The sequence below is a fragment of the Hipposideros armiger genome, unplaced genomic scaffold (genome assembly GCF_001890085.2).
Source record: "Hipposideros armiger isolate ML-2016 unplaced genomic scaffold, ASM189008v1 scaffold_732, whole genome shotgun sequence".
Classification (NCBI taxonomy): domain Eukaryota; kingdom Metazoa; phylum Chordata; class Mammalia; order Chiroptera; family Hipposideridae; genus Hipposideros; species Hipposideros armiger.
In genome coordinates, this window is record NW_017732082.1 from 583,191 (window position 1) to 611,130 (window position 27,940).

General features: G+C 51.1%; 2 protein-coding genes across 5 annotated transcripts in view; one reads left to right on the plus strand and one right to left on the minus strand.

Annotated features, from left to right (window-relative positions):
• Positions 1-15,568, minus strand: part of KCND3 (potassium voltage-gated channel subfamily D member 3) — a 220,882-nt gene extending 205,314 nt beyond the window's left edge. For 2 of the 4 annotated variants that reach the window (XM_019627461.1, XM_019627458.1), the window contains exons 1-2: positions 14,943-15,568; positions 7,146-8,323 (exon numbers count right to left, since the gene is read on the minus strand). In XM_019627461.1, the coding sequence (XP_019483006.1) occupies positions 7,146-8,251 (1,106 nt within the window). In that variant the 5' untranslated portion in view covers positions 8,252-8,323; positions 14,943-15,568. Of the gene's footprint in view, positions 1-7,145; positions 8,324-9,403; positions 9,469-14,054; positions 14,133-14,942 lie in introns of those variants that run through there. The other 2 variants (XM_019627459.1, XM_019627460.1) reach the window with 2 other exon arrangements.
• Positions 15,350-27,940, plus strand: LOC109373540 (uncharacterized). The gene is made up of 6 exons (XM_019627445.1): positions 15,350-15,532; positions 15,707-15,781; positions 15,957-16,157; positions 16,315-16,578; positions 24,556-24,647; positions 26,972-27,940. The coding sequence occupies exons 1-6, from the start codon at positions 15,350-15,352 to the stop codon at positions 27,003-27,005; spliced, it is 849 nt and encodes a 282-aa protein (XP_019482990.1). The 3' UTR covers positions 27,006-27,940.

The window sequence follows — 27,940 nt, forward strand, 5'->3', positions numbered from 1 at the left end:
CAGCCTGGAAGCCCCGTTCCAGAAATTGCAGCATTGTGAATTGCCGGATCGGAAGACCAATCTAACGTGATGCCCCTGGTGTGAAGCACCCAGGAGGCTCGCATCCCAGCCGTGTGCCTGCATCTCTCCCTCCTGTGCCACCCTGAAGCCCTCTGCCAGCCCCTCTGCTTAAGCAGCTACCACAGCCATCGACTCAGCCAGTGGCCTCTCTGTTTAAGTTTCTGAGCCAAGACTGCCCCCAGGGTGGTGAGCACCATGCCCAGCCCTCGGCAGGTGCTCCGTCAGTGCTGCCTGGGTTGAAAGAAAACCTCAATCCCGGCATAGATGTTCCCGCTTATGGCCACTCCAGCCCTGCTCGCAGACATCCATGCTCCAACTCGGCTCTTGGGCTGTGCGTCCACATGGGTCTCAGCTGCCCTGGGCCCTGAAGCCCTCTGGCAATGCCTTCAGGCCACTTGTGAAATGCTTCTCCCTGGAGTGGAGAAGGTCTTTAGGACTGTGTCTTCTGGGCCAGTCCCTTGCTGTGGGAGCTCATGACACTTTCTGCTGGCATGGTGGGGACGGGACAAGCATGGGCTTCCTGTCATCTCTACCTTCACATATATGCAGAATCTCTCACCTCCCCCACTGCCACTGCTACCCTCCTCGGTCGCACACCAGCATCTCTTGCCTAGGTGATGGTGGTAGCTTCTCCCTACAATGTATTCACCACCTAGCATCCAAGTGATCCTTTCAAAGCACAGGTCAGGTCCACTCAAATCCCCCAGTGACATCCCATTCCCAGCAGGTTGGTAAAGGACCAAGGGCAAAGAGCTGGTGGTGACGTCGAGGGCCCTGCATGAGCTGCTTTCCTGTTTTTCCCGCTCCCTGTCCCCCACTCCACCATTAGAACATTCTTGCTATTCCAAGAATAGCACAGCAAGGCCCCTCCTGCTCTATGGCCTTTGCATTCACGGCTCCCCAAGCTACCCACATTCCTTCAGGTCTCTGCTCCAATGGCGCCTTATATGAGAGGCCCACTTGACCTAACTTATAAAACAGCATCTCCCCCTTGCTCCACCACCCTCCTACACTCACAGCTGCCCTTTAGCACATCATGCTTTGTTTTGCTCTACGGCATGAACTGCTGCCTCATAGAATGTATTTATTTATCAATTTCCTGTCTGGTCTCCTCCACTAGAATAGAAGCTCTGCAAGATCAGAGACTACCTGTTTTTTTGTGTTTTTTTCCTGCTCTTTTCCCAGTGCCTAGCAGCTAGTCAATAAAGATGTGTTGAATAAATAATTGAATGGAGAGAAGCTTCATGGGTAGGGGGGCTTACCTATGGTTCCCTTTCTGTACCTCCCTGGCTCCTGAGTCTACAGTGGGAAACATGGCCAAGCAGTCAAAAATAGTGAGGGACAAAGGTTTAAACTTCCCTTGCAAGAAAGCCCCAGCCCTGCTAAGGCTGACGTCAGAGCTAGAGAATGCCCTGCCTGGCCTCCTCATCCCAGCCCTGCTAACAGAGATCCTGACTGGCTCCCATCTGAAGAGCACCTTCATCAGCTCCTGCACTGGCCCGGAGGTGGTTAGCAAATGAGAAAACTGAAGACGGGTGAGCTGGAGTACAAACCTGTTTGGCTAAACAGATGTTTACCGAGGCCTACTACACACCAGGCCCTAGTGGATCACACAGTGACCTTTGGCGTAGAGCTCTACCCTTGAGGGGCTCACACCCTGGGGAAAGACACATCATGTCATAAAAGGTGGCCACGGACAAGACAGGTACACAAGGGCGGCAGTGGGAGGCCAGAGGAGGGGCTCCTAGCTCCTGGAGGGCGGGAGGGCCTGCCGGAAGAGATGGCAGGGCTGACTTCTGAGGGATGATGGGAGTGAGTCAGACACGGAGCAGCGTGTGGGTGGTCTCTGGAGGGGCAGGAAGAGTGAGGAAAGGCCTTCCTTCTGACCCTTGGTCGACCGCTCTCTCTGCCCTCTCTTGTTGGGGTGCAAAGGAAAAGAATTGAGTCTTGTTCAATTCATTTTGTCTGTACCTTACATTGATGTGCAATCATTGGGCCTGTGTATTCTCAGAGCCTACTGTGCTGCCCTGGCACACAGTAGGCACTCAAATATTGAGTGAATGAACGATTCCTTGTTGGGGTGTAGGTCTGTACCCTCCCTTAGGGATTTTAGCACCAGAGAACTAAAGAAATGTCACACCACAGGCCGGCCGAGTGGCGCATTGGTTAGGAGTTGGCTTGGGACACCAGCTCTGAGCAGCAGGGCCCCGGTTCAGATCCCACATATGAGGGCCAGTGACGCTGCGCCCTCTACAGCTAAGATGTTGAACAACAGATCGACCTGGAGCTGGGCTGCCATGAGTCACCGGCGACGGCGTAGGTTGTGGTGGGGCTGGCCACAGCGGGCGTGCACTTTCATCAGCCACCGTGAGCTGCCGTCAGCCACCGTGAGCCACCGTGAGTCGCCATGAGTGGCCATTCAATGGCCGGCAAGTGACTGCCTCACCGGGGAAGAGCGCAATGATCACAATATCAACATGAGCCAATGAAGCAACGTCCTCCACAACTAGACTGAAGAATAAAAGGACAGCAACTTGTCTGTTCCCTCTTCCCCAATTCCCCAACACTGTTTCCCTCCCCCAATTCCCCAATAAAATCTTTAAAAAAAAAAAGAAATGTCACAGCAAGAAAAGACCTTGAGATCATTCATTTCCAATAAGTGCACTGTGACCAGGCCCCTCTGGACAGGGACCCACCACCATCCAGGTGGGCACTGCCACCAGTGTCCACGGCCCAAGTCACTTGGGAACTGGGAGGAGGGTTGGTGGGTCCCAAAGGCAGTATATGAAGGTGGAGCCAGAATTTCGGGAACTGAAGGCTAAACAAAAACAGATCTTGGACTGGCTCCGCTTCTGGGGGAGCCTGATCAAGTACCCCACACTGTGTTGTGCCTGTATTGATCTCCCAGGCTCAGCCCCTGTCTCCCCATACCTCAGGCAGGCAGGCCCCTTCCAGGCTTACATTTGAAAAGGAAATGCAAATGGCCTGGAGCCTGCTTCGTGCTTGGAAGAAGTAAAAATCAATTCTGTTTTCGTTAAGGTGATTTTTGGACACTGTCAAAGCTCTCTCATCTCAGGGCATGGGGTGACAAATACGCTGCTGGTATCAATTACATAACCAAGCCAACAGGGCAGCAGCAGCCCATCTCAGCAGGAGTGACGCTGCCGTGTCATTCCCAAACCCAACTTCCCCTCTCTAAAATATCCGAGAGGGCCTCATCCCATCCAGGTCTGGAGCTGGCCCTTGGTGGCCCTCCCACGTATCACCCTCTTTCCCCACACACACCCCCCTTCCCCCAGAGCTTCACCCACCGACTAGCTCACGCACCAGGTCAATCATGATACCAAGCACAGTCAAAAGCTAAGACAGAAAGTCTGCTTTGAAAAAGCCTCTGACCTATAATACATTCCCAAACTAAATTCCCCAAATAAGATGTTAGTCTTATTTAATATTGGGAGTTCTGTGTTATCGCTTCTCTCTGTTAACTGAGATAATTGAGGATTTATTTTATTTATAGCATCAATTATGAGCACAGAAATTAATCCTTTAATGGGGCATTTGGGAGCCCAGCTATCAAGGGGGCACGAAGGAAACGTGGGTTGGGCACAGGCCTCTCCCCACCAGCACAGGAGGCTGCAAAGGAAAGTCCCCCTAAGGCCTTCGTGGCGGTTGGGCTGTTATTGTTCTGTGTGCTTAAGGTATTTTGCGATATTAAATAAATGGGAATAATTGGCTCCTGGAGATCTCTCCCCAGAGGACACCTGAGTAGCTTATCAGCGAGTCCTGGGAAGGCAGGCAGAGATGGCAACTGGGCCGGGAAGAGCTACCTTCTTCACTGGGCATATGGCCCTTGGCCTGTCGGTCAGCCCTGCTCTGCAGAGGAGCTGAAGGCCATCTCTCCAGACTGGAAACTGGAGCCCTGGTAAGGATTAGGGTGGGATGGGTCTGCAGACAACAAAAACTAAGTGTCTGCTGGGAGCTGTGGGAAGCAACCAGGCAGAACGTAGACCATGGCAGAAAATTGACCTTTGGTATTCCACAGCCACTCGGGGCTCAGTGGAGAGTAAGAAAAAGACGGGCTTTCTGGAATAGTTAACAAGCCTACAAACTAGCCAATGAATGTGTTCAGGACAGAAACCAGCCAAGGGAGAGGAAGAAGTTTCCAGGGTCGACTTGGTAAGACCTCCAATAAGGACAAGAAGACCCGGTGAAGGCTGCCCTCCTTCCCAGGGGACCAGGGCTGGGCAGGGCACAAATCTTGGGTCCACCCTAGCAAGAGAACGGTAAGATCTAGAATAGACTGAGAACAATATCAGACCAAGCAAGTGGAAAAGGTGCCCCACTCACATTGACCTATCCATGGAAAAGCATTTTGCCAATCACCAGCTATGTACAGCCAAGCAATGAGCCTTCTGATGGTTTTAAAGGGCAACTCAGGTCAGAGTCAAAGCAGCTCAATTCGGCATTGGGCGACACTGGCCAGAGCGGAGGGGAACAAAGAGCCTGCTTTCCCATACTTACGAGGACCCTACTAAAGGCAGAAGCCTTCTGTGCCCACTAGTTTCTCCGCCCCGAGCCCAGACACTTTGACACATGGGGAAAGGAATGGTGAGGGGCCCACGGTCAGGAGAACCATGCTCCTTCCATGTAGGCCCCCTTCGCTTCCTCTTTGCCTTCACTCTCTGGCAGAGTTCTCTTGCTCCCCTCTAAGAAAGTAAATGTGAGGCCAAAATCGTCCATACCCTGACGCTGGATTTGACCCTGGATCTACAAGGTGAATGCTAAAGGAAATCCGTGGTCTTCCCAGGGACAGTAAAACACTGGATTTTGCTATGAAAGCAGCCGTTCATTTGAAGGCAGTATTTAAACTTGCCAGAAGGAAATGTTTTATTGAGAAGTTTCCCTGTGTGCCTAGAACAGTGCCTGCCATGTAGTACTCATGGCATGGATGCTTTCTTGAATAGCGATATGACTGTTATAGAATAGACTATGATACCCTGAAGCCATAATAAAAAAGCAGTAACTCTGAAGTTCTGATTTCCACCTGTGGGCCCTGATGGTATGGGAACAAGTGGAGTGGTGAGTGACACTGGATGGAGACAGCCAGACTGGTCTTTGAAAATCAGCTCTGCCCCTTATCCTCTATGTGACGACAGAAATTTCCTTAACTTCTCTGAGCCTCTGCATCTTCAAAGTTGTATAGAGTTTTTCCTACCTTGCAGGCCCGTTGTGAAGACTTAAGGAGATAACATATGCAAAGTGCTCAGCACACTGCTGACATATCATAGATACTCATATGCTGCTCTACTAATAATAAAAGGTTGGGCAGGTGGCCATCGAAGTTGCCACTGATGTCCTCTGAAACAATCCCATTGTAACTCTGACACCCATCCACCTGCCCTCTTTTCTCCCGTGGCATTCCGAGGCATCACTCTGTGTCATGAGTCCCATCAGAGGGTACTTGAGGACGCTGGACAGTCAGAGCCACATCAGAAGCGTGGCAAGGGAGGTCCTGGCCAGGGGTGAGGCCCCCTTCCGGAAAGGCCAGGGTCAGCCTGGAAGGGGCAAATGGGCCTCCTTTTCCTCACATGGTGGCCAGCTTGCCAGCCCATCTTATCCCTAATATCTCACTGTGCTCAAAAGCCCACATCTCCACCTAAGCCAAGAGAGACAAGGTCAAATGACCAGCCATTCTTAACCACTCTGGGTGGGAGCACCTATTTGAAGGTGTGTGTGTGTGTGTGTGTGTGTGTGTATTGGAGGAAGGGGCAGGATAGCCTGTGTCAGACAGACAAGAAGTAAAGGGAATGCCCCATCAAATGTGGCCTTCACAAATGGACAATGACACCGCTTGCTCTCCCCCTTGCTACTCCCTCCCGTGTGTCAGAATGACAAATGTAATCATTTTATAAGGTCCCGTCACTTGCTCAGTCATTCCCAATAAGCACACGCAGCACTACGGAAAAACCAACACCAGCGCCACAGGGTTTCAGCCAGGAAAAAATCGAATCGCCAGGACGCCACCAACTGAATTGTCAAAGACCAAATAAAAAGCTTCATGAATTCTCCATCAGCAATATAACGCTTCCTAACCTAAGCAAATATAGACCCAGCATTTGAATTGTGAAGGGGGTTTGCATTAGCTTCAATGACTTGCAACACTGAAGCAGAAACCCTAAGAAATACACGTCTCCTTAAAGCTGCCTTCATTGGCTCTAATCCATTAGGGGAAAGACTGTAATCTCCTTCCTGAGCCCCCTTCCTCTGGTGGAATGCTTCACATCCCAGCACCATAAATACATTTCTGTGACCTCAGCTGGAAAGGGAACCTCTGAGAGATGGACAGGCAGAGTCACCTCCCTTTGACAATATTGATATGTCTGCATCTGGCCACGTGATTCATTCAGACCATCTTGCAATCACCCAGGTAGGCTGGGTCATTCAATCACAGTCAGGCTAAGAAAGTAAGACTACTCCTCCGTCAGTGAGGAAAAAAAAATGGGGTGCCCTGCTTTTCAAAAATCCCAAGTCCAAAGTCACTTAGAGAAAGTCTGTTCGGTGCTACTGAACCCTTGAGCATCTGTGGCAGCAGAAAGTAAACGTGAGGCAAAAGAGAGAACAGCCTACAAATACACTACAAAGAAGAAATGCAGGAAAGATCCAAAAAGAGGGCTATCGGTGTCTTCTGTTCATGGAAACCTGTGCCCTCCTTACAACACTCCCCGAACTTCTCAGTTTTGTTCCTCCCCGCCGCTGCCATGTTCTTCTCCCCATGGCCGCCCTTATATGCACAGACGCACATAAAAACGCAGCAGTCACCACTCACACCCCCACCCCACATACACACATGCACAGAATGTGTGGCTGGATAAAGAAATGGTGAGTTTTTCCATGTTTTATAAAACACATGCCCCACTCCCGAAAGAAATCTCAATTCCGAGCAAGCCACCGCCCCCAAACAAATCACTCATGGGCCTCCCTCGTTTGATGCCCCCACAACTTGGAAAAGCCACTCTGGCCTCCTGTGCCCAGCCCTCTCACCACCCCGAGCCTCGCCCTGCGCCGGGCCACCGGCACCCGCTTACCCCAGCGTGGTCATGGTGACAATGGTGTACCAAAAGGAGGCGGGGATGCTCGTGAACTTGCTGGCAGAGGAGCCCTTCTCGGCATAAAACATCACAGTGGCAAAGATGATGATGGCCATGGTGAGGGAGAAGAGGAGGAAGCCGAGCTCGGAGGCGCAGCTCTTCAGCGTGTAGCCCAGGATCCGCAGGCCCTGGGAGTGGCGCGAGAACTTGAAGATCCGGAAGACGCGGAAGACCCGCAGCGTGACGAAGGCGCCCGACACGTCCTCGTTGTTGGTCATGACCAGGCCGATGTAATAGGGCATGATGGCCACCACGTCGATGATGCTCATCACGCTGCGGATGAAGCGGTAGCGGCTGGGCGCGGCGAAGAGCCGGAGCAGGTACTCCACGGTGAAGATCATGACGCAGGCGGTGTCCAGGCAGAAGAAGGCCACCGAGTAGCGCTCGCCGCACGGCAGCTCCTTGCTCCCGGGCACCGTGCCGCACGGCACCGTCTCCACCACGTTGGTGATGACCGAGACGGCGATGAAGAAGCCGGTCACGTAGTAGAAGACCAAGGCCAGCGTGCTGGTGTGCGGGTTCTCGAAGGCCCGCCACATGGTCTGGCGGAAGCTGAGCGAGGGCATGGACTCCTGGTTGTTCTCCGAGTCGTTGTCATCCATGAGCCGCTCGGCGTTCTCCCTCTTGCGGTCCTTGTACTCCTCGTAGCAGCAGTCCCCAATGATCTCGGGAAGGATGCCGTAGAAGGCCAGCTCGTCGTCATAGGCCGAGATGCACTCGTAGCGCGGGTAGTGCAGCTTCCCGGTGCGGTAGAAGTTGAGCACGCAGCGGAAGACCTCTGGGTCCCGGTCGAAGAAGTACTCCTTGGTGTCCTCGTTGAAGAAGAACTCTTTCTCCGTGCTGCCCAGCAGCGTGTCGGGGTAGCGCTCCAGCGTGGTCCGCCAGGTCTGGAACCTCCGCCCGCTCACGTTGAGCACGATCAGTTCATCCTGCCGCTTGTTCTTGTCCGCCGGGGCCAGGGGCATGGGGCAGTTGGCCACTGGCATCCATCCGATGGCCGCCGCCCGTGCAAAAGGCAGCCAGGCTGCCACTCCCGCCGCCATGGTGACTCCAGCTCTCGGGCCGGCCACTGTGCAGATACTGTGCGCACCAGCTTGGAGTTAGTTCAGTGACCCCTGCGGACAGGAGGAGAGAGCAGAGAACCGGGTGAGTCCATGATCGACTCCCAGGGGGGAAATGGGACACAGGGAAGGGTCCTTGGCGAGGGAAACGGCCAAAATCTTGAAGGCAAATTAATTAAACTGAAATCACCACCCAAGAAAGAGGACTTGGTTCTTTTCCATCCTCCCCTCACAGGGAGGGCACCTGGCCCTGGGGCAGTGCAGCTGTGTGGGATCACCAGATGTTGTTGACTGCCTGACAAATTGTCAGTTCCGAGGGTTCAGGAGCATGTGGAGGGAAAGCCTATTTTGCAGGAAGATCTGGGAAGACATGGGAAATAATCAGCCCTGAAAGGTTATGGCGTTGTTACGCATTTAAATTGGGAGAGGGTAAATGAGTTCTCATTAAACGAATTTCAAAGTGGGATAAACATGCTAATTTTTATTTCACTCTTCACCCACCAGGGTAATCAGGAATGGGGTGTGGCTGAAGGAGATCAGGTAAACACATTCTTTCTACTCCTCACTGGTGATGAACAGGAGGCTGGAAAATTCTCTGCCATGGCAGGTGACTATAGTAGGCCAGTGCTTGGCAGAGCTCTGTCCCCAAGTCCTATGGAGAAGGCTGTCCCTGGTGGAGTGCTGCTCTCTGGGACACCTAGCAACCTAGTAGCCAGTGACTCTCAGAGCCATGATAGAAAGATGCGGGAGAGGCTATGAGGCTAGGAAGGGTCCCTTCCCCACCTTGTAAAGGGACTCTTGGATTCTTGGTTCACCTGCCTTCCATGCATTGCCCCTCTCCCTCCCAGAGGAAGCTGACCCACGCTTGCTGCCATCTCCAGATTCCCCGCCTCCCATCTCCATCTGCCCACCATCCTTAGCTCCCTCGGCTTACATAATAACGCTCTCTCTTATGCCAGCCTCTTTCACCTGGCCCCACGCCACCCTCAGAGGTTCCTTCAGAGCTGGGCCACCTTGTCCCTTCACCCACTGCTCTCCGAACTACACTGTGTACACACACACACCCCGTCACCTATATGGATGGAGGGAACAGGGGCACAGAGAATTATATTTGGCTTTGGGAAACAGATTTACCTTCCCAGATCTGGCTTTTTAAAGACGGTAGTGAGATGACTCTGCAATCCCCAAATGTACACCATCTGTGGGAAGACATGTGGTGACACAGAAACACACGTAACAGCAACGGGAAATTGTTAGGGTTGACACACTCGTGTTCACTAATCCTAAACTGATCACACAGCACCAATAAAGACTCAGAATTCTTTGGACACTCTGGAATGCAGTTGGTTCAACTCTTTAAAGAAATGAAGCAGAGGGTGAGTCTTGTAATGGAATCTGAGCTTTCTCTCTCCCTGTCAACCTGCTTCCTTTTCCGGACTCCTAGCTTTTCTAGGATTTTCAGAGCTGAGCCGCCCCTAGACTTTCCCAGTGGATGCCTCTGAAACTGGACACGTTTAACCCAGATCTCCCTCCTTGCAAAAAAGCTGCCTTTTACCTTTTGCTCTCAGCATCCCTGACCCGAGGCCTGTCACCTTGGTCACTTTCCTCAGTGCTGCACCCAGAGAGTTGCCAAATAACGAGACAATGGCTCTTACTGCCCTCATTAAGGCCCCAGTTGTCTCAGGCCTCCTTCCTACTGACCTGCTTGTCTCTCATTCCACCCCCCCCAAACTGTTCTGTTGTTTCTCCTGTTCCCCAGAAATCCATTCTGCTCAATCAACTCCCTAAGCAAGGCTCTGATGGCGCTTTACAAAATCACAGCCTACAAACTCAAGTCCAAACTCCGTGGCCCAGCATTCCAGCATTTCCACGATGGGATCCTGGCTTACCGCTCCAGCCCCCACACTCTTCCTTCTGTTGGCAATATCCTCCCCTTCACCTCTCCTTTTAGAACCCTACCTATTCCTCACCCTCGCTGTGATGCCCTTTCTTCTCCCCAGGGTAAAATTCTCGCTTCCTTTGGGCTGTCAGCGCTGTGTTTGCCCCTCTTCTCCAACACCCATCACCCTCTGGCTTGGATTACAGACACTTCCTACATGTCTTATTAATAATCATGGCTAACAATAACTGAGCAGTTCCTCTATGCCAAGCACTCCTGTGGGTCATCCATCCTCACAGCAGCCCTAGGAGGAAGAGTCTGAAGTGCAGCAGTCTGCCAGCCAGAAAGGAGCAGAACAGGTATCCCACCTGGGGCTGTGTGAGCCCACACCACAGGCCATGAAGCACTGTGCTACCCCACTTCTCAAGGTCTCCCTGTAGGAGAATAATAACAGCTGATGTTTACTGAGGGCTGACTGTGTGCCAGGCACAGTGTCACAAGCTTGCATGGACCCCACCAACAACCCAAGGGGGCAGACACCATTGTCGTCCCTGTGTTGCTGATGAGGAGAACGAAGCAGGAGGAGTTGGACTAAAGGATGTGATAAGTAGGCAGAGAGATTTAAACCCAGGCAGTCTCAATGTGGAGTTCAAGGGTGCAGCCAGGCCACTGCCCTGCTTTCCCCATCCCATACTAAGTTCCTCAAGAGTCAAAGGCCATGACCCCTCAATTTTTACATGACAACTGAAGAGGTGGCACTGTGCACTGCATCAGCAGGTGCTCAGCCTGCAGGCCCTGATTTTACAGTTGCCATCTGCACTCCGTCAGTTTTACTCCACGCCTTTCTAGTGTATTTCAGAGGTTTCCAAGGGTGGGCATTCTCTCTTCAAACAGAAAAACACTGGAGACAGATCTGGGTCAAAGAACCCAATTGAAGTGCCTCTGACTCACTGTGCCTTCAGCCGCATTTTCCCAAGGAGCAGATCGCTGCCTCAGTTTCCCCATCTGCATGCCAAGGAGAATATTCACAGGTTCCTCTACTCCCTCATAAAGGGGTATTGATTCGGGTGCCCCCGAAGACAAGAATGACAATGACTTTCCCTGGAAATGTCATCACTGAGAGAATAGAAAAACAGCACAGGCCTGATGAGCTCTTGATTACAGGAGCTGAGGAAAGAACGGGGGCTCATTCATCCACGGCAGTGGGCAATCCATGTGCCACTGAGAGAGGATTTGGGAACACGTCCTGTGCATTTTATCTTCCTTCAAGACGACTCCCTACTTCCCTTGGGTTACTAGGAGAATCTGAGTCCCTCAGCACACACTGAGCTAGGATTTCTAAGGAGCAGGGGAAGTCTGGGAAGCAGGCCCTCAATTTATACACTGGTCACAGATAATTCCAATTCGGGTTTAGTTAACATTGGACCCCGACAATGTTAACTAACATTGATTTATCCCACAAACATTCGATTTATCCCACAAAAACCTATGACATGGACATTTCTGCCTACAAGTTTCAGGTAAGGAGACTGAGACCCAGAAAGTTTCCTTTGAACTGGCTAAATTTCAAGTATACAGGAGTTGGTGATTTTCTAATAGGCCGCTGATCAGCTCACTGCCAGGTGACTTTCCTGACCTAGGTATAGCCAGATCCTGCAGGGTGCAGAGGCTGCCTTCCCCCCCCCCCCAGGTCCTGGGCAGCCAGGAGCACAGGGTCAGGAGGCCCTGCCTTCCATGGTCAGAGCTCTCCTGAACTTGGGGAAGCAAGGCACCAGCACCCTCTGGGCCTCCGAATCCCCATCTGTAAAATCAGAGAATTGGACAAGAAAGCAACAAGGAGCCCTTTGGCTCCAATAATCCTTGATTCTACTGGATCCAGGACATCCAGGCTGCAGTTCACTCAGCCCTCGTCATAACTGTCGCCCATGCAAAGCAGGAAGTAGAGCATCTGGGTTTGTTGCTGTGGGGACGCAGTTAGCGGAGTCTCTTCTTAGCAAAGGTGGTTCTGGAAACGCCTCATGAGGCTGGTGCCCAGAACAGGGCACACAACCTGCATCGCTCAGGACTCTAGGCAATCGGAGGCCGGGTTCACTCACTGAATGCCTGGCCACCCCTCTGGAGGGTAACGGGGGCCAGGCCCCCAGACCCTGGGCCCGGGCCTCTGATGCTTAACATCTCTGTTTTATCCCCAGATGGAGCTTCCACAGTCAGGACCTTGAGGGGGTTTGAGTGGCAAAGAGTAAGAGACTGCTGAGCCAGGAGGCACCCGGTGGTGGCACCCTGCAGGGGTGCAGCTCTGCACCCTCAGAAGGCGATGCCCTTCCCCTCCCATTCTCCCAGTGCTGCTCTCCCTGACCTCCAAGCCTCAGTGCCTGGTACCTCCCCTTCACCAGGCTGAGCCCTATCACCTTACCCTCTCTACCCCACGCCAACCTCTTCTTCTCCACAGGCCATGAGTATTTTACAAACTGCTCTCAAGTGAATAATTGAGAGCTGGGGAAGGAAAAACAACCCCTCTGTATCATAGAAGCGTCTGGTCCCAAGACCAAGTTTACTCCAGACATTAATCCAGGACAATCTTCCCAGAGAAGGGCAAGCAAGAACGAGGACATCTCCAGAGGCTTAAGGCCTGTCCACCTGGTAAAAGGTACCAAAACAGGAGCAATTACCCCACTGCTACTCTCTCTCTCTCTCTCTCTCTCTCTCTCTCTCTCTCTCTCTCTCTCTCTCTCTGTGTGTGTGTGTGTGTATGGGGGAGGGGGTCTGGGTTTGGAAGGGGAGGAAGTGTCCCACCAGATACCATGCCCAAGGCCACTCCAGCCAGACCCTCCACACAGCCCTGCAGGCATGACCCAGCCCAAGTAGGGCTTCTCCGATGCTCTCAACGCGGTGTGGGCCCCTGACAGGCACCTACACCTCCTGGAGCCGACCTGGGTATGAATTTCTGCAACAGGCACAACAGTGCGGCCCCATTTCCAGCCAATGGCACTGCACATGCCTCAAATGCCAAGGTTTTACTAGGACGTGAACACCTTACAAATGAAAAATCTGAAGCTATTTTTGTTTTTGGCAGAAGAGTTTGACAGTGGGAAAGATGGGGGTGGGGTGAGTCTGGGGAAGAGACATTTAAAACAGGTGAGCGCTGAAATGACAAAGGCAAAACATCCTAGAAAAGGGAAACAGATTTTCCCCTGCTGTAAAAAGCCCTGTTAAACAGCTTCTGTTTGGGAGAGAGGGAGGGAGAGGGCCAAAAGTGGACAAAGGGACCAGACAGCCTATCTGGGGATTGACACCTAGCCTGAGCACAGGCTCAAGGCAGCAAACATGTCATATCACCAAGGTCTGCCCTTTAGTGACCTCGGGAGACCGCTGGGGGTGGAGAGGCTCTGGAAACTTTTACTTTCCACAATTTTACATCACATTGCTTAGCTCAGAATGAGGCCAGTCTGGGGGAGGGGAGGGTCCTGACAATCCAGGGGCCTTTCTCCTGTGCCCACAGGGTTTGGGTACGCATGCGTGAAACTGACAGGGTGCCAAGCTGGGGATCCTGTGGGTACAGGCCTGGGACACACACACACAGATCCTCTTCCACATTGCCACTCCTAGACTGGCCAGGGCACTTTCCTGAACTCTTTTTCGCCAGCCTCCTCAATAGCAAAAGGGAACAAGCTACTAATCTTTCTTCCTCTGGGGGTCCCTTGTGTACTTGCGCTCTCGTGCATTCAAGTAGTGACAAGGAAAAATAAACGAGTCAATCGCTGACCCTGTGCCAATATGTCCACATGGGGAAATGTACACATGCTCTGCATGGAATTAGTGCGCTCCCAGACCCCCTTCTAGGGACATGGAACACCCAGGTCCCTTTGAACTACCGGTAAATAAGGCATAAATTGAACCATCACGTACCTTGGCGCAAACTACCAGCATGCACCACATAGCAACCCTTGCCGGGTCTTGTAAATAGATAGCTTTTGTGTCTGGGATCACAAGAAAGTTCGGATACCCACTCTTAAGAAATACAAGAGTCTTGTCTATGCTGTAAGATTCCAGGTCGGGAATCTCAGCCTGTTGCTGACATGTCCCTGCTGCCCGGGATAAAAGCAGGGCATCTTGGACTTGATTCAAACGTCAGCACTAAACAAGTGCAGGAATTTAGTTGAATCCAGGTAACTTCTGCGCCCAGCCCCTTCGGCGCCCCATTCCTAGTATAAACATCTCGCAAAGTGGGTCTTTTGAACCCAGCCTTCCCGGCCGCGTTGGGCCCGCGTTGCCCCTTAGAGACCTTTCCCAGAGCTCGCAGGGTGGAAGTGGCGTCGGGCAGGACCCGATAGATGTGTGGGTCCCCAGGCTCGCCGGACTGGAGAACTTTGCGAAGCGCCCCAAACTGCTCCCTGCTTCCGGCCTCAGCCATTTCTCGCCTTCTCTCCTCACAAAGAGCGGGGGACCGAGCAAGCCGTCGCCACCTGCCGCTGGATCCCGGGGCACTGCCTCTAGCACCCCCGAGGGAAGGCAGGCCAATGGAAAGAGGGCAGAGGTTCACATACACCCCCCTCGCACTCCCCAACCTCACATTGCCTTGCTGCCGGCGGTGGCTCCGCAGCGGGCGGACGCCCCCGGGCCCGCTGTCTGCTCCCCCGCGGCGCCGGCCCCACCCCCAACCCTTCCGGCTCCCCAGCGCCCACCCACCCAGGCGCGGGAGTGGGAGGGTGCCGCGTGGGCAGCTGGAGCAACAGGCGTGGGAGCAGCGCTCCTCACACTTCCTGGCTCCGGAAGGCTCGGTCGCGTCCCTCTTACCTTCCGTGAAGCAAGCCCGGGCCCCGCGCCCCGCGCGCGCGTGCAAGCTGCTGCCGGGAGCCGGGAGCCGGGAGCCGCGAAGGCGCCGAGCGCCCAGCAGCGCGGGGGAGAGCCCAGCAGCCACCTCCTCGCCGGCGAAGTCGAGCTCTCTCCCTCCCTCGCTCGGTTGGTTCGTGCGTCCGTCTGTCCGTGGGCCCCTCCCTCCCCCGCCGCCGCCGCCGCCGCAGCCGCCGCTCCAGCCCAGGCTCGGCAGCGTGTCCCCTCCCCGCCTCGCCGCTCTGCTCGCGGGCTCGCGGGCTCGCGGCTCTCTCGCTCGCTCCCTGCCCCCGTCGCTACCAGCGCAGCGCGGAGCGGAGCCCGGCGGCCGCGGGCTTCCTGGCTAGGTCCGTCTCCCGAAGGGGGAGGCAATGGGGGCGCGGCGCGGGCGGGGCGGAGAGGAGAGTCCGGGGGAGGCAGCGAGGCTGCGCCCTGGGCTTCCGACCGATCTCCGCCGGCGAGCGGCTCAGGCCCGGGGCGAGAGCGCGGGGCCGCCGGGCAGCGGAGGGAGAGATGAGGAGGACCCGGAGGCTCGCCGCGGACGGGGGCCCGGGGCGAGGGCGTGCACGGGGGAGTGACTCCCGCGCGAGGGTGTGTGTGTGTGTGTGTGAGAGAGAGAGAGAGAGAGGGAGAGAGAGGGAGAGGGAGAGAGAGTAGAGGAGCGCGCGCGTGAGCGGGTCTGGGGGGTGGGGAGACGAGGCAGAGCCTGGTGCGTCTCCCTGGGCGAGTGGAGGAATCCTAGGGTGTGCCTGGAGGTGGCGGAGTGTGCCGACGCGGGTGGGCACGGGGGTGAGCGGGGCAAGGTGAGCTTGGCTTGGGGGTGGGGGCGGAGCTCGGAGTAAGCGTGAGTGTGAGCTCGGGGGCTTGTATGCTGGGGACCTGGGGTGAGGCGGCCGTGAGCGCCAGGGTGCGCGCGCGTGGGGTGCGTGGCGACCTAACTGGGTGTTTCTTTCTCTCCGACTGCCCACGCGACACCAGTCCTTGCTTGCGGCCGAGCCTGGCCACCTGACGAAGTGGAACTCGCCACCGCGCAGGCTTTCCGGCTCTCCGAGCTCTCAGCTGCGTGTGCTGGGGTTGGACAGGTCCCGGGGGTGGGAGCGGGTGAGGATCTGGTATACACTGCCCTTATCCCAGATAAAAGCCGCTTTCCTCCCAGAGCGCGAGCGGCACGACCCGAAGGTAAGGATTCGCCCTCCTAGTCCACCCCACCACGTGTACCCAGTACCCAGACCCGAGAGTCTGGACCTGGGAGCCTGAACTCTCAACCTGGGTCCGCCCAGTCCCTCGGCCCGTCCCCGAAGCCCATGGATCTCCACTGCCCGGTGCCTCCGTCCAGGACGGGGAGCTGGCAGTCGGCACGTGCCACAGGGCCCAGCGGCGGGTGCGCCCAGCATCCCTGGAGAGTGGTATCCCGCCCAGACTTCCACATTCGCGGCCGCGGGGCGCGGAGGGTTCAGTGCCGGCTGACTGTGCGGACAGGAGACTCCAGCTTTCCCCATGTCTCCGGCCCCGGTGCCCGGAATCAGGGATCTTGGACTGGCGCTTGGCAGCAGGGACCGGAACGCAGGTCTTGACCGATGACACTTCTGGATGCAGGGAGGTGTGTAACTGAGACAGAGACGGAGGGAAAAGCAAAGTGTGTGGTGAAGGGGAGGGTGTGATTGAAGGAACAGTTCTAGCCTGGGCAGGGGTTGATTCAGAACGGGGCTGCTGGTTTGTGAGAACCCCTACCTTGTTCTAGATTCACGGCGGGGGCCGGTCACTCCGGTCCAAGCCCCTGTGGCCCCTGGAGCCCCTCTTTCACTCACTCCGCCCTCCCACTCTCCCTAAAGCCCCCTTCAGAGTGTCAGCCGAAAGGTGTACAATTGGCCCTTCAAGAGGTGGGTGTGGATTACATTAGCATTTATTTGCCAGGAGTCCCACAGCCGTGTGGGATTTGCATACTGATTTGCATACAGTAATAATGATTAACAACACTGCCACTCCCTGGCAGACAGGGGAAGAATTCAGGGAAGGCCCTGGCGCTGCTCCCACCTTCCTCCTCCCTTCTCTCTGGGGAAGAGCTCATTTTCTCACAACTGCCCCTCTCAACTGTTCTGACCCCTGGGAGTGCCTCAGACTCTGGGTGGGCAGGTCCAGGGAGGGGCATTTTCTCTCAGTCCTCCACCCCCATGTCCAGCTTGGCAGAGTTAACACCCAATGTTTTATTTCTGCCCAGGTTTGAACTCCTGTACGTTTCAGTCTTTGTTTTGCATCTTGGGGTCACTCAGGAGCTGGGTCTGCCCCAAAACTTAGAGGCTTCCCAGAACAGTTAGCGGATGGCACCCTTCCTCCTCCAGAGAGACCAACTCATGGGATGCTGTGCTGTTCTGCTCTTTGTAGCCCTGTTTGAAGATGGGGCACTGATTCAACCTCTCCCTCTCCTGCCTCCAAATACACACACCTGGCCCCCCTTCCTCCCAGGCTCACATCTTAAGTGAAGTAGCTGTAGATGATATTCTTTCTGTTGAGAAATTCTAGAGTAAAATATGAAAGGCTTGAATGTCTAGTCTAGGCCAATGTGGATTTTATTTACCAGCACTTCTCACGACCAGGTGACTTGGAAAATAAGAGAGAGCAAGTGATGGGCAGAAAGGAGGCCCCTTGAGTCCCGCGCCTGGAGGCCCTGCCCAGGAGATGCTGTCCCTCATGCCAACTCCCTCCCTCACTGCATGTTTCCAGCACTGCCTGGCCTCGCCTTCCCCCTCTCTGCCTCTGGCCTGGCCTGGCCGGGATTTTCACTTGCTTTTCCCCCATGACACGGCCGCTTTTCCTTTAACTCTCAGCTTCTATTTAAAAAGCTAATTTGGGAGCTTGTCGATGCTCCCAATTCAGACATTTTAAATAGGAACTGAAAGTCAGGAGCTGCCAGGGCACTAGATTTTTCTCCCCTCGCCACCGGCACAGCTGAGGCATTTGTTCAGTCATTCTGCTGGTCCTGGCCTTTGTGTGTGTGTGTGTGTGTGTGTGTGAGAGAGAGAGAGAGAGAGAGAGAGAGAGAGAGAGAGAGAGAGAACACTAAGGGTATATTTCAGGCTCTCTTTTCTATTTAAAGACGGTGCTCCTATGCATAACTGTTCTCTCTGTATGTATGTCCTTTCCAAGCTGTACACACATGAGGATTCTTCTTTAGTCCTGTGGCTCTGGCTGCTATTTGCAGAGCTTGTCGCCGTGTGGACTGTGAGGCAACCCAGCTCCAAGCCTGCAGCCTCTTTGCTGACATGCCAGGCTGGCGTGTCTGCGTGGCTTTTCCCGGGGCTGATCTGCTCAGACTCGCCCTTTGAAGCTGTGCCTGAGTGCCCACAGGGCTGCCCCCATCCTTACTGCCTCTGGCTGCCCCACTTCAGCAACTTGCCCCATGATGGGGCAGGAGTTTGAAGGGTGGGACCATACCTCTGAAGGTTGCAGGCTTTCTACAATACATTCAGGGTAGTATGTACCTTGGAGGTAGAAAGCACAGGCTTTCAGGTCAGACTGCCTGGGTTTGAACCTGCCCCACTATTTACTAGCTGTGTGATCTTGGGGAAACTACTTAACTTCTCTGTGCTTTGATTTCCTCATCAGCCATAAAATGGCAATAAATAGTAGTATCTACCTTATAGGGTCATACTATCACAAAGAAAGCACTTAGAACAGCACCTAGAACATGGAAGATATAAATGTTGGTTGTTGTTTAAGGCAGGAGTGGAGTGAGCAGGAATTGTGAAGAACTCTGCCTGAGGAAGATGGTAGAACGGGTTGGATTATACACACAGACACAGACATACACCTCCATGCATGTAACTATAAAAATTCCAGGCCACACCACAGTAGGTCAAGTTCACCTTGTTGAAATAGGTGATTCCCTAAGCCCTAGAAGACGGAGGCTTCTGATGAAGGAATAGAGGAAGAGCCACAGGGATGGAGCTAAAGGAGCTGGACCATGTCGGTATTCCTGGAGCTAAATTTATGGAACGGTAAGTCCCAGGACCCTCAATATCCATATGGACCCACTCTCCCTGATTTACTTAACCATGTAAAGCAAGGCTTTATGAAAGTGGAGCTGCAATGAGCTGCTCATAAGGGGTGGCCCCTCATTCTCTCTGAGCCTCCCCTTGAGCTTGGCGCCCTCTCACTTTGATCCCACCATTGCTCCTGTCCCTAGTCCTACCACTTGGCATATGAGCATTTCTTTAGTGGCTGTCTGAATTCATGTTGCCTCCGTCCCTGAGCATCTAATCAAGGTACAGAGAAGCTGAGTGGCTTCCCCAAGGTCATACAACTAGGGATTCCTTGGATTTTACTAGGCTTAGCATATCAACTTTAAGTTGAGAAGCCACTATATTCTGGACTCCTTGCTAGGTCTCTAATAATCCTGCACTATAGATATTACCACCATTTTATAGGTGGACAAACGGAAGGTGGTTGATGTGTAGGGATGCATCCCAGGCCACACACCTGGCGCGTAGCTCTGAGCCCTCCCTCTTGCCACTCCCTCAGGGTTATTGGTTTGTTGCTTTTTGGAGGGTAGAGTGGATCCCTTGGTCAGAGAGAGGCTCCAATAGTTAGATAGAGTGTCAGATAGTCAGAGGATCTGCCCTAAAAGGATGCTCTTGACCTGGCTCTGTTGGGCTCTCCTGTGTTTGGCCTCCGCAGGCTGGATGGGGTGAGGGCTCAGTGTGTCCAGGCTGTGGTTGTACCCTCTGAGTTTTCTTCAGGGTCAAGTCTTCCTGAGGAATTCCAAAACTGAGTGGTGCCTTGGCTTTCTCTCATTTTCCGAGGTGAGGTAGGTGGCAGTGTTGTAAATGCCGAAGAACTTCGCTCCCGCCTCAGCAGGTCAAGCGTTGCCTGCTGGGTATCAGCTCGATTATCCACCTTGGACAGGCCAGGATGTACTGTCCAACATTGATGGCCCTGATGGCTGAACTCTCACAACCATTAGATGCTTCTGCTCCTCCCTGAGGGAGTGGGGGAGCCTTCACTTCTTGACGTCCTAACCCCATTTGGGAGGCCAATAGTTGCCTGGGTGGTCATCTCATTAGTCACAATGTTTAGATCAGCTATGGCAAATGAGAAGTCCTCACATTGGTGGGTTCCAGTAGAGCTTTCCAAAAGTCATTCCTTCCAGGGCATCTTTGTTAGCCTGGTACCTGCTCCAACCTAGGCAGTTCCCGGGTAGGCAAAGCCCTAATAGGGTGCTTTCTGCTCATTAAGACCTCAGATGGAGAGACTAGGTGATGGAAGAGGAAGGAAGGGAAGAAGGAAAGCAAGACTGAGAAGGGGACGCAAGCTCTGGAAGGAAGAAAAACACCCTCATCATTGTTCAGTGTCTTGCTGGAGACAGTTTGAAGAAGGGTGGCTAAAGGCGGCAGGTACCACTTGTAGCTGCAGTGACTGCTTTGTTCTCTGGTTGGCTCCTTTTCTCCATGTGCTGATGCTTCCCAGGGGTCTGTCCATGACCACTTCTATTTCTCCATCAGCCCTTTTCACTGGAGAGTCGATGGGAGTCACTGGTTTCAAGTTCATTCTGACATTGACAATCCCTTCCTGAACTCTCCCCTAACTATCTGACCCCTACCTATCTATGTACTTCTCCACCTTGTCCACAGGCACCTCTCAGTCGCATCTCACCACCCTCCTTCAACTTTCTACAATAGATCATTTTCTCTCAAACAAACAAAAAAACCTGTTCTGATCATGTTATCTCCTTTACTTTTTGGTCTTACCTTCTCCCATTCACACACACTTTTCTTTCCAGCACATACACTTGTTCTCTGTTACCTGACCAAAGCACATCCTTTCACTCCTTCATGCCTTTGTATACAGAGGGTGCCAAAAAATGTATACACATTTTAAGAAAGGAAAACTGTATTAAAATTGTAATACTCAATATATACCAATAACACAAGATGAATACAAGTCATGTTTGACTTCTGCAATTACAAGAGGTGCTCAAAGTGGTTACCATCAGCATCCAGACACTTCTGATTACTGCAAACTGCTTGAGCAACGCTGACCAAAGTGTCCACTTGTATACATTTTTTTGACACTCCCGGTATACTGTACTGTCTTACAGAACTGCCCTCTGCAACTTCCTATTTCCTTCTGTCTTCCTACCAAACTTCCACTCAGCCTGAAACCTTCAATACCCAGCCCAAAGGTCACACAAGCCATATTGGTGAGCTCCACCCCTATTCCCCACAGTCCTTTCTCATACCTCAAATATAGTTCTTATTACCTTATTTGTTTGCATGACAGTCTCCCTCTCTGGCTTTAAGTTGTTTAAGGCAAGGACCATTTCTTAGCCATCACTGAATGTGCTAGCTCAGTGCTCGGCACATTGTAGATGCTCAATACATTTGCATTAGGAATTTATTTTAACTTTCATTCACATGGTTCCCTTGATTGTGTGTAACAGAATATGCAATAAATTTGTCAACTGGTCACCTCTGGGTCCTATCTGATTGATCTTAAGCACTGGCATGAAGACAGAGAGAAAAGGATGAGGGTTCGATTTTTGGCTGATCCTAGGTGAAAAGAGCCCCAAAGACCTCCTCCTCCAGCCTTTTCAGATCTAAAAAATCAGCCCCAGTCAATGCTGCTTGCAAAGACCTGGCTGGTGTTCTGTTCTTGAATGAGACTGGTTTTCAGGGAACTCTTTCCTTTCCTTTCTGGTGGAATGTTAATTACATCCCCAGAATATCACCTTCTTGGGAACAGCTAGGATGTGGTCAGTGGGAAGTGTACCTGGTTGCCTGCAGCTGTGACTGTGCTTGCCCATAAAAACCAGCATGGGGACCTGTCAAAAACCCATTAGCCAAAACCCTGGCTTGGCTCAAGGAGATGCAAAACCAAAGCTTGCTGGACTTGAACTATAAAATTGTGTGAAAACCATACTAGGAAACCTGGGACACTGGAGGCTTTGTGGTGAGAACACGGGCGTGGGGTAGACCTGGCTTGACTCTATAAGCTGTGTGATCTTGGGCAGGCCACTTTACTTCTCTGATCTTCGGTTCCCTCACCTGTAAAATGGCTTATAATGATAGTATTGACTCATAGGGTTCATGTGATTGAATTAGATAAAGCATATAATGTCTCATATACAATTATAAATAAAATGCTGGCTATTATCATGATATTGTAACTTAACTGAGTTTACATGTGTCAGAAACTAGCTCTTTTAAATCTTGGGCACAGCTCTCTATAGTGTTTGTTTGTGAATAAGTTTAGGCACATCACTCAAATTCTTTCCATGTCATTATTTTTCATACTGAGACCTCAGGAAATGTGTGAAAATACGTTTTTCTATTGGCTCCTCTCTTCATTCTGTGGTACCCCATTTCTGCAGCTTTAAGCTTCAGGTGCCTGTCTCTCCCCATTCCCTCCTTATTAGCAAGAACTGATAAAATCATTTAAACTAAAGTGTAAGTAACTGTCCAGTCCAGAGACACAGAACAGTAAAGCCTTGGATTGCGAGTAACTTGGTTGGCGAGTGTTCTGCAAGATGAGCAAACATTTCTAATACATTTTAACTTGGTAAATGAGCGATGTCTTGCAATATGAGTAGTTTGTTTCCAGAACAAATTATGCTTGCACCCAAGGTATTACTGTATTCACATTTTAACAGAACACAGCCTTAAGCCAAGGCAGTGAAATAGAGTGGGTAGGATTTTAGGCACCCATCAGAGTAATGGGGGAGATAGGGGACTCTTCCGAACTCTGGAGTCAATGTTTACTGGTCCCATTAATGCAGCCATAAGCAACAAGGTGGGCTTTTTCTGAATTCTGAAGCTAGAAAATCAAGTCTCTAGCCTTTGCGAAAGTGTTAAAATAACGGGATTTGTGCACCCATTTTTTGTACCAACCTCTTCTTGGTAAACAAACTCAGCTCATGAGTACCAAGGCCCCTTCCAGCTCTGCACATCCATTATGCTCATATTCAAGTGCATTTTTTCATCATAGCACAAACCTTGGGTTGGGTGTTTCCACCTCACTGGGTGTGAGGGAGATCCAGCTGGAAAATTGTTAATTGCTTTGGTGAGTCAACAAGTAAACAAAGACAATCCAGCTACTGTCCCCATAATATAAGGTCATAAAAGGTTTCTAGATGTCTCTACAAAACCTCATTAAAGAAGGATCATCATGGCCCTTAAAAAATTCTTTATGATGGAAAATTTCAAACATATGAGATCAGACAATTAAGTTTGTGAACTCATCTAGAAAAAGTGCTACATACCTCATTGATGAATATCACTACAGTCACCTTTGAAGTATTCCCCTTGGGAGGCTATGCACCGACTGCAGTGCCTATTCGACCCTTCAAAGCAATTTTGGAACCCTTTTTCTGGAATGGCCATCAGAGCTGTTGTCGTATTATCTTTGATGTCCTGAATGCCATAAAAATGTCTTCCTTTCAATATTTCCTGTATCTTTGGGTAAAGAAAGAAGTCATTGGGGGCCAGATCAGGTGAGTAGGGAGGGTCTTCCAATACAGTTATTTGTTGACTGGCTACAAACTCCCTCACAGACAGTGCCATGTGAGCTGGTGCATTGTTGTGATGCAAGAGCCATGAATTGTTGGTGAAAACTTCAGGTCATCTAACTTTTTCATGCAGCCTTGTCAGCACTTCCAAATAGTAAACTTGGTTAACTGTTTGTCCAGTTGGTACAAATTCATAATGAAGACTCCCTCTGATATCCAAAAAAAGGTTAGCAACATCGTTGCAACAAGTTCGTGAACTTAATTGTCAAACCTTGTATACAAAAGAAGAGAGAACTGTATGATGTGCCACCCCATAAACCTATCCCTTGGCTTTGATAATTACCAACTCAAGGCCAATCATGTTTTATCTACCCCTACTCACCACCCCCCACCCCAATAATTTTAAAGCAAATTCCAGATGTCATATAATTTCATCTGTAAATATTTCAGTAATTGCACCCTGCTTATGGCCAACAAAACCCATCTCTCCAGGGGAAAAGTCCTTCCTACCTTCCCTCATGCTGCTAGGAACTTTTGGCCTACCTGCACCTGTGCCCCAGGGATAGTCCTTGGGTTAGACAAACTCGAGGGCCTACTGAATTCTGTCCAAAGTCTGTCCAGCTCCTCAGGGAGGAAGGGGCATGCATAATATGCCATGTAGTGGTGCTTCCATGTGCAAGATTTTTGGTGTCAGCAGGGTTGCTGCTCAATAATTGAAATGAACCCAAACTAAGAGACAAGAATCATAGTCATGAATCTCAAGTGGACTCTGCATTTTTCACATTTTAACTTCCCCTATTCTTTATTTTATTCCCATCTTACAGATAATAAAACTAAGGCCTAAGGTCACACAGTTCATAGGTACCTGTGACAGAGACTGAGTAGATGCTAATCAAACTTAATTTCTCTTTTTCATGGGAGTAGCTAGAGTGTACTTCCCTGGATCCCTTGCAGTTGGGTTTGGCCATGTAACTAAATTCTGGCTAAAGTAATATAAGCCAGTCCTATAAAAGACATCCAGGACAATCCTGCTCTCTTTCTTTCTTCATCTACTGGCTAAATGGAGAGAATTTCCAGGACCTAGAGGAGGGCAGAACCACAAGAAAGAAGGAGCCTGATTCCCTGGATGACTGTGTGGAGCAAACACCTAACCTTTTTTGGACTGTGAAGTGAGTGAAAAAATAAACTTTTATTTTATTATGGTAAGCCACTGAAATTTGGGTGATGTATGTTACTGTGGTAAGCCTACCCTGACTGATGCAGTGGCATAGATAGGATTTAAACCCTAAGTCTTGCTCTGCACTACACTACCTCCAAGTACAAGAAATAAGAATCGCTTATAAGACTCTCCTACATGCTCTAGCATTTGAAAGCACTGTCTGCAAGGGTCTTACATCTTAGATTTGTACTGTCTATTTGTGGCAGCCACTAGCCACATAGGGCTATTAAAACTAAAACCAAAATCAATTAAAATTTTCTTTATCAATATCTGTTCGTTAATTGCACTGGTCACATTTCAAGTGCTCAATAGCCACGAGTGGCTAATAACAATCACATTGGACAATTCAGATAGAGAACTTTTCCATCATCATAGAAAGTTCCACTAGACAATGTCTTTGATAGATCTGGCATTCACAATGCAGCTTTCCCCAAATCCCCACCGAAAAGCTGGGGGTGTGTTCATGACAGGACAGAGGGTGGTCTGGCCAGCCATCAGGTTGCCTCAGGCATAACAGGCCTCTCCCCTCCCCCAGACCTAGGGTCTTTGCTCCTGCCTCTCTCTTTTAACCCTTCGGCCATAATCTGTGGCCCTCCCGTACTCACTGGTAACATGCCTTGCTCTGACCTCCTCACACAGAACGAACCCTCCCTGTGTTATTAGACTGTGTCTCCTGAGAGCAGGGGCAGCTTCTCATTCTCACCTCAGCTCACCTGTGCGGGTGCTGAGCATCAGACACCAAGACATAGACAGAGGACCCAGGGCTGTGCTTCCTGGTCTAGGCTAGGGATACCCAGTGAATTTTTCAGAAAGAGAAGCCCTACCAAGGAGGCCAGGACTTCAGTTCATTTTCCACACAGTTGCTAGAGCCATCTTAGCAAAACACAAATCCAACCATATTGCCTGTTGGTTGAAATCTTTCTATAAGTCCCCATTGTCCTCCAAATCAAGTAGACATCCCTTACCATGTCTCGTGTTGTTATTGAACCCTTGCTTACTGCTTCTGCTTTCCCACTTTCTACTCCTCATCCCCTTGAACTTCATGTTCTGGCCACATTGAAAGTGGTGCCATTCTCTAAACTCCAAGCTACTCTTTTACCCCCAAGTATAATATTTTCTCAGGCTGTTCTTACTGCAGGAACTCTGTCGTCGCTCGCCTCTGCTTAACTAAGCCTATATGTAGGGCTAAGCTTGGAAACGCTTCTTCCTGGAGGCCTTTCCCGCCCCTCAGCCTGGGACAGTCTTCCCTCTCTGTCTCCTCTGTCTGCATGCCCCAGCCGCTACAGAAATTTCCACACTTCTAAGTCTTCCCCAGGGAACAAAAAGGAGATGCTTACATTTGCTTTAGGAATCAAAAGCAAAGACTATCTTGCAGAGGTTTTTCTCAAGAGACTAGCCCTCCTTAATCTCCCTAAATTATGATTTTAGGTCCCTCCCTCCCCTCAACACACACACACACACACACATACACACGCACACGCGCTTTTCATCTATTTAATTCCTCTGCAGAATCCCCAAGGAGGCAAATGGAGCCCTGTAAATCTCTCACAAGCCACGATGCTCAGAGACCTCTGCTCCTTGAGCCCAACCAACCACTCAGAAAAAATGCCACTAAATTCATGGGGCAAGCCTGCCCCTCCCCCATCTGCCATGGTCTCATCAGCTGGAAATGGGGCCTGTTATACAGACTAGGGTGTGGCCATTACCATCCAAGCTGGTGCCGAGATGCACCATGGGTCTTCCCTTCACAGAGTTATTTTATGGGGATCAGAGCAGGCAGAGGCAGTGGACTCCAACTCCTGTGACAACATCACGATAAATCGCCATGGCGGGTATTCTATGGCTCTTAACTAGTAAATCAAATGTATTGAACAATACATTTACTGCAAATTTAAGAAGTCGTTCGTCCATTTTTTTAAGTGTATGTGTTAAATCATGCCCAGAGTCATAAAGAATGGAGACAGCCGGGCTCAGAGTAGGGAGGGAAAAAAAAACACCAAAACAAAACCCAAACAGTCACACAGATGCTTTAAAAAGTTAGAAAATTTTTCATCCTTTTTGACGAGACAGTGAATATGCTTTCTGATGGCTCCATGGGTGCTCTTACCACCCAAACAGACTGGAATTCCCATAGTGGTTAAGTGCATGACATCTCAACAAATGCCTGAGTTATTTTGCACATACAGGTTCAGTGTGAGCAGGCTGGCTCTTGGCTACAGATTCCTGAAGTGGACAAACAAGGAAACACACCACAGCCTTCTTTGTGAATTACAGAGCTGCTGGCAGTGGCATGATGGTGGGGAAGTAAAGTGTGGGGCAGTGCGAGTGACGGACTGCTTTGCCCTAGGAGGATTCCTTTTACTTCCCGTTTCACCCAACTCAAATGCCATTGAGTTGAACTGAAGTGCCAATTTAAGGTTGCAGTTTTGCCCAGGACAGTGGGTATGCTTTTTTCTTATCTACATCAGCTTCCCGATCCCCCCACCCCCCAGCCCACCTAAATATCAACATGGAGCATTAGCCCAGAGTCTGGCATTCAATAAACATTTTAACTAAACTGATATGTCTTCATCCACTAACATTAACTCAACAAACACTTATTAAAATGTTCATTCACTTAACATATTTATTGGATGTCCACTAATTGCTGTGCTGGCCATTTGTGCTGAGCAAGTGGACACAGGCCCTGCCTTCTTGGAGATCTGCATGAATGTTAGGCTCACTAAACCTCATCTGGGGCTCAGTGAATCCTGAGGGGTGGAGGGAAGCTAGATATGCAAATTCTCTAAACACTCTCATGAGGTAAATCTATTATTTCTCCCATTTCTCTGATGAAGAAGCGGATGTGAGTGTCACACAGCTGCAGTAGTGACAGAGTTAGTACATGTGACAGGGGTGTGCATGGAGAGCTAAGGGAGCACCGGGAGGAGGCACTTAGTCCAGCCTGAGGGGTCAGGGAAGATGCTCTGGAGGAGATGACATCTGAGCTGAGTTTGGAAAGATGACAAGTTATCAGCCAAATGACTGAGGGGATGAAGTAAATGACAGACAGCAAAGACACCAAGGTACAAAAGAGCTCAGGGTGTGACTGGAATGTGAGGCCAGAGGCAGTCACAGCAGGGGCTGAGGCTAGGAAGCCAAGCCAAGGAGCTGGACTCTAGCCTGAAGGCTGCAGGGGAACACCGATGGGCTGCAGGCAGAGCTCCTAGGTCTGACAACTAAGTTCACGAACTTGTTGCAACA

Excerpts from the sequence above, each read along its gene's own strand:
- LOC109373540 (XM_019627445.1), top strand. The coding sequence starts at position 15,350 with ATGGGGGCGCGGCGCGGGCGGGGCGGAGAGGAGAGTCCGGGGGAGGCA. Across the intron at positions 15,782-15,956 it reads ACGGGGGTGAGCGGGGCAAG|TCCTTGCTTGCGGCCGAGCC; the intron begins GTGAGCTTGGCT and ends ACGCGACACCAG. Across the intron at positions 16,579-24,555 it reads ACACTTCTGGATGCAGGGAG|GACCTAGAGGAGGGCAGAAC; the intron begins GTGTGTAACTGA and ends GAGAATTTCCAG.